This window comes from Sinocyclocheilus anshuiensis, unplaced genomic scaffold (assembly GCF_001515605.1).
Source record: "Sinocyclocheilus anshuiensis isolate Anshui unplaced genomic scaffold, SAMN03320099.WGS_v1.1 scaffold1079, whole genome shotgun sequence".
Classification (NCBI taxonomy): Eukaryota; Metazoa; Chordata; class Actinopteri; order Cypriniformes; family Cyprinidae; genus Sinocyclocheilus; species Sinocyclocheilus anshuiensis.
This window is the reverse complement of record NW_015548207.1, coordinates 240638-247127: the sequence shown is the minus strand read 5'-3', so window position 1 is coordinate 247127 and position 6490 is coordinate 240638. Positions and strand designations below refer to the sequence as shown.

Below are 6490 nucleotides of genomic sequence, written 5' to 3'. Positions count from 1 at the left end.
AAACCAGAACAATTGAAAAAAAAATTTTCCAACATATTTGCAGTAGTTAGTAGGTAAGAATTACTGGCCATGATTTTTAATAGACTAATATTTTCAATAAAACATTTGACAGTCATTAATATGAATAGCTACAGCTAAGCCGTACGAAAACAAACACTTTCAAAATGGTGGCATCCTTCATACTGTAAACCAAATGTAGTGACTTTAGTCATCTAGACATATATTAGTCTGATTGTGTGATTTTGCGTGTCAACAACCACCAAACGTTTGGCAAGACTATTTCGCGCTAAATGCCGAGCAACTCGTATTTCAGCTATTAAACTACTATTTCGGCTTTTAGCTAGTTAGCATTTCACCTCCAGCGCTTGCTATTTCATAAAGGAAAACCAACCAGACAGTTCTAGTAACCATCAGAAGGCACCTCATGAAACAAGATGAAACAATAGCTTGCATACAAACGTACAGATCTCGACAAGAGCGGAAACGCAAACGTAAAACTATTGTATAAGTTAGAGTGGAAAACTAGAAGAGACCCATCTATATTTACAAATGTGCAAATGTGTACAGAAATCATACACTGGATAAAAACATCAAATGAGGATTTGCTGGCTTTTGAAATTAAACTGTGTTCACAATGTTTGTCCAGAGTATTGACAATAAAGGAAATTATGATATGTTATGCTGTACTATTTTTATATAACATTCAGTCAAATTTTGCAGCAAAAACTACGTTTTATGTATTTTTTAATTATTAATTTTTTTTTTTTTTACTTCCTTTTGTAGTTAAGTATTCAGTTATTTTTTATTGAATCTTTGTAGTTAAAGAATTACAAATAATTTAATTAAAGGGATAAAATTATGCCATCATTTACTAAACCTCAAGTCGTTCCAATCCTGTTTGAGTTTCCTTCTTTTGTTGAACACAAAAGATATTTTGAAGAACGTTTGTAACCAAACTGTTGACGGTAGCCATTGACTTGCATGGTTTGGAAAAAAAATACTATGGAAGTCAATGGGTACCGTCAACTGTACGGTTACCAAAATTCTTCAAAATATCTTCTTCTGTGTTCAACAAAAGAGAGAAACATACAGAAACACATCCCTTTAAGGATCAACTTAATAAAACTAAATTTAGTTCTGCCGCTCATATTTTTTTTTCCAGACAGTACTCTGGACAAACATATGCACATATACTTAAATTAGTCTGATAAATAATATTTCCCTTTTATATTTAGAATTTTCTCTTCTATAAATAGTCACATAAAGGTCAACAGGCAGAGATAAAGGTCTGTATACAAAATAAATTAAAAAACAAACTTTAAAACAATTGTACAGTGTTGTAATATCTGATGTCAAATCTTCGCTATAGTGCAGTTTCATTCCAAAACACAAATAACTCTAAATAATTCTAATTTTGACGTTTTTCGATAATAAGCAGGCAAATTCAAGAATATCACGCAAAATAAAAATGAAACAAAAAGCCAAGGCCAATCTGTGTTTTTAACACAAAATAAAAAAAAATTTTTTTATCCTAGTAATGTACGCTTTGTTTTTATACAGATATATATTTATTTTTTTATACAAATAAAGATAAAATTTTACAGAAATATCTGTGATCGTTTTGGTATTTACCTTATCCACATACAGATCATCTGAAACCCGTGATATAATATTCATTCAGGTAAGCTCGGCCACTTTTTGCCAATTAACGCGAAAGCAAAATAATTTAGTTGAATTCAGTCTACTAGTTTAACGGTTAGTTTGGTCAATTGGCTTGCGTTCTACTTCATACTGGCTGGTTTGCGACGTGTGTATTTCACTAATAAATCCCACCTGGCAGTTGACTGGTGCAGTACTGCAATATTTAACGTGGATTGTGACCAACACTGAAAATTCCCAGTGTTAGCATGTGCTGTTAACAAGTAAACTACCATGCAGAATAAAGCGGACCGTGTGTTTACGTTTCAGCGCCTGCTATTTACACGTGAGCACGTCATTTCACGGAGCCAGTACATGGAAAGTCCAGTTACAGTGTAAAACGGGGGAAATTTCTCCATTTCCCCAATAACAAGCGCACTCGCACACACAAATAAACACGCACTCGGTAGGTTTGAGTCTTCAAAATGGTCAAAGATGCTTTTCAGAGTCAGTCGTCAGACTTGGTCCAATGATGAAAGTCACCTTACAGAGAGAAGAAAAAAAACAAACAAATAAACAAAAACAGTAGAATGAAGAACTGGGCTAATAAAAGTCACTACAGTGTTTCCTCCATGCCAGCAGGGGGCAGTGTACAGTTCTGATTCCCTGCAATCCGCTTCAAGTATGTCAGCCTGAAACTAGTTCAAGTTTGTGCAAAAACAAAAAAAATCTAGCAAAATAAATAATTTTCTTCTCTTTCCATCCTTCGTTTTTGTTTTTTTCCGGCCGAATGCCGAGAGCTGCCGCACTCCAGCGTTTCCATTCCTTTTTTTTTTGTGAGTTTATGGGAATAAAACAAGAGTTGAATTCCTCTGAATTCTTTAATCGAATCACCGCACATTACAACACTGGCTCTGTCAGCATTGCGCTATGTAATAGTCCGGTCCCGTCCAGTACGGCGGGGGATGAACCGCCAGTTTGGTCGTTTGGGGTTGCTGAAGTGTGTGTGGTGTGCGCGTGTGTGTTATAAGCAGTCCTTGCACAGCGCCACCTGTCCTTTCATGTAGTCTCTGCAGGGACAGATGCGCGTGAGCGACTGATGGGCCCCGGCGCAGCTGAACAGCAGCAGGTCCGACTGGAACACGCAATGCCGAACCGATTCGCTGAAGGCGGGGACGACGATATCGCTGGTGGACTCCACCGTCTTACACTCCACACCATACCTGCAGTGAAGAAACCAAAGAGAGAATGCTTGAGGACATGACATGAGATCACCAAAAATCATGGTCATATGTGAACCTGGAGCACAAAACCAGTCTTAAGTCGCTGGGGTATATCTGTAGCAATAGCCAAAAATACATCGCATGAAGTTCACGGATAAAATTAATTGGATTATTTTTTAATAATTAGATCCATGGTCAAGTTGTTTACAAAAATAGTCAAAATCTGATGCAAATTTTGGGTAATTTAAGTCAAATCCCACCACACCTCAGCAGGAGCGAGTAAACAGACAGAGAATTTGAATGCTAAAGGAGAAATAAAGGGCCTGTGAAGTGCAGCACTGCCCTCTGTTGTCTGGATGGAGAACTGCAGCGTTTGTACCTGAACAGATCCTTGTCTTTATTGAGATGCTGGAAGAAAGAGGGTTCACAGATCAGCTGCTGTTCCTGACACACCTGCTTGCAGGATTTACCTGCCGGAGCCAATTTGACCTGCATGGCGCTGAGAGGAGGCCACATCACCTGACCATGACAGAAATCCTACACACACACACACACACACACACACACACACACACAGGGGTGTTTCTTTACAGATCAAGCATGTATTCTTTGCATGACAGGTACAGGTATGTCAGGTCTGATTATCGTGTGTTAACAGGTGAAGTGGAACGAATCACACACACCTTAAATGTCCACAACACACAGTCAAAGGTACCTGGTTCTTGATGAAAGCGTTGACGCGCTGCAACATCCCCTCACAGGTGAACTCATACGGCAGATACGGCTCGATCTGAAACAAAACACCAAGAAAACATCACACGTCACATGACACTGCTTATAAGTGTGTATGTGCTTCACTATAGTTTGCTCCCTGAAGTGAGCTGAATATGGCAAAACCGGCAGGTTTTCATTCTGGACCTCCTTAATGATACAGATGATTAATAAACAACGTCAATTATGTTTAGTAAATGTATATCTATGGTTTGGGCTAATCTGTAATAATTATATTTATATAAAAACAGCACAAGACTTCAGTATGTCCTCGTTTATGTAGCATAGCTAAACGTGTGTCTAGATTTGTTACACTTAAAGCCATACATAAAGGACAAATTTACTGAAAAATATCCACAAAATGGACCAAAACGCCTTTAAAGGAAGTGCTCAGTGAGAAAATGGCTCATAAATATATATATATATATATATATATTTTTTTTTTTTTTAACTATAAAAATACAAAATAGGGCTTGCATTAGTCTGAAGCAGTCTGTAGCCTGAAGTAACCATAAATATTTTTATTTGAAAAAACAAGTAACAACAAATAAAATAAATATTTAAAATATAATTTAATATTCCTAAAATAAAAATATTTTTTTATAAGAAATTGTATACTATATTTCTATTCCTTATTTAAAATGTGTTGTTATTATTATTATTACTACTACTATTAATATTAATAATATTGAATTATTAATAAAACAATTTTAATATAGTGATATTATATTTATCATATTTATTCCTTCTATTTATAATAAACATTATTATTTCTGTATACGATAATATATTAAATATTATGTAAAATAACAAAAAGAATTCACTTTCACTTCTGAGGGCTTGAATGTGAAATTTATTTGATTTATTAGATTCTTTATTTTTAATAATGTAATTTTAGCCAAAGCCTATATTAAACAATAATAATAATTATTATTATTATTGTTAATTGATCATGTAAAACTAAATAATAATATGCTGACATGACATTTATATTCCTTTTTATAATATTCTGCAAAATAAGATTAACAAAGAATTCACTTTTGAGGTCTGAAATATGTAATTTATGTGATGTTTAATGTCAATTTAGCCTATGATGTATATCACAAATTTATTAGTCAGAGCCCAGACTGAAAATCTGTGGAAGGACTTGAAGCCTGCAGTCCACAAACGCTCACCATCAAATTGATCTGAACTTATCATCTTAAAGCAAAAGCTGGTTCAACAAAATACTGACACAAGGGTGTCCTTTTTCCAACTCGGTGATTGTTTATTAATTTTTTTCTGACATATTGCTATTATATCTTTCTCTTGGATGTTATAAGCTGCACTGAGTGAATATAGCTGGATAAAACAAAAACTGTGTCCGTCTTCATTTCAGGCTGCAGAGCAACAACATGAGATTATTTTAAAATGGGGTGATTCTTTTCTATACCCACTGTATTTATATATTAAAATGACCTGTGAGGAGATTCTCTGCTGAATGCTGGATTTTGTTATGAATTAGGTCTAATTTGTGACATTTTATGCTTTTTAGTCTTCAGAAATAATCAGGAAGTGCATGTGTGTGTGTGTGTGTACCTTCTGACTGAGGATGGCTTTAATGGCGTTCTCCACCTCTGCTGGATCATCTATGTTGACGGTCCAGACATGTGGACGTCCGATGTAAACCTCAGCATAAGGGTGCTGGGAGGTCAGCTGGGGTCAAAGGTCAAACACACATCAGAGACAACTGATTCTGACCACAATAAAACCTCAGCAACATAACAATAACCAAACATAAATGAAGTACCTCTCTGAGTGTGGGTTTGCCCTTGAAGAAATCCGTGTTTTTGCTGCTTTTAGGCGGGTCGAACCTTGGGTTGAGGAAAGCGCAGCCATTGGCTATGGCCTCCAGAGGGGCGGGACCCTCGTACGGGAAGGACAGTCCGACAAAAAGCTGCACAACAAACAGAGAATTGCAATCTTGTCATTTGATCCTTGTATGTATAACAAAACATTATCATATTATATCAAATATTACATAAATTACATCAACATAAAATTCACTTATATTAACATACAATTTATTATTCATAATAAAACACTAAATATTAATTTACTGATACTGCATTTAAATTCGGTGTTCACTTTTATTTCTGAGGTTTTGTGACATTTAACGTAATTTAGCCCAATTTATTATTCATGATGCAAAACAAAATAATATATTGATACTGAATTTACATTCTGTAACAAACCATTTATTTTCACTTCCGAGAAATTAAACGTAATTTATGTGATGTTTAGTATGTTAATTTTGCCCAAACCTATACTGAATTATATCAATAATAATATTAGAAATGGCCTGATTTCCATTTCTAAATCTCATCTCAGTGTGTTTTTCAATGGATAGATGTATTTTGTGGATTCCTAAAATGGAAATGAGGGATTTCTGGGACATTTTAAACAAGCTGACAGTGGGAAACGTCAAACAAACGATGCATTGATGGAAACCTGGCGGATGATTCCCAGAGCCCAAGCAGATTTACCTGCAATAACCTCACATTTGCACAGCTGCACTCTACAAAAGCAATCACAACCTCAAACCGCCGGCTCTAATGACAATCAACAGTGAGAAGGAGTGTAATAATCACAGTAAAAGCCCCCGTCTTCTCCCTGACACACAGACCCCGTCTCCAGACGTTGAGCTAGATGACTTAAAGGGGTCATATGAAGCTGCTAAAAAGAACATTATTTTGTGCATTTGGTGTAATGAAATGTGTTTATGCGGTTTAAAGTTAAAAAAACGCATTATTTTCCACATATTGTACATTATTGTTTCTCCTCTATGCCCCGCCTTTTTGAAACGCATCGATTTTTAC

General features: G+C 35.5%; 1 protein-coding gene across 1 annotated transcript in view; it reads right to left on the bottom strand.

Annotated features, from left to right (window-relative positions):
• Positions 1-2398: 2398 nt before the first annotated feature.
• The window catches only part of LOC107653587 (alpha-1,6-mannosylglycoprotein 6-beta-N-acetylglucosaminyltransferase A-like), a 93126-nt gene continuing 89034 nt past the window's right edge, over positions 2399-6490 (bottom strand). Inside the window, exons 13-17 of the mRNA XM_016440328.1 lie at positions 5422-5568; positions 5211-5327; positions 3577-3651; positions 3241-3398; positions 2399-2861 (exon numbers count right to left, since the gene is read on the bottom strand). Coding sequence (XP_016295814.1) covers positions 2663-2861; positions 3241-3398; positions 3577-3651; positions 5211-5327; positions 5422-5568 — 696 coding nt within the window. The 3' untranslated portion in view covers positions 2399-2662. The remainder of the gene's footprint in view (positions 2862-3240; positions 3399-3576; positions 3652-5210; positions 5328-5421; positions 5569-6490) is intronic.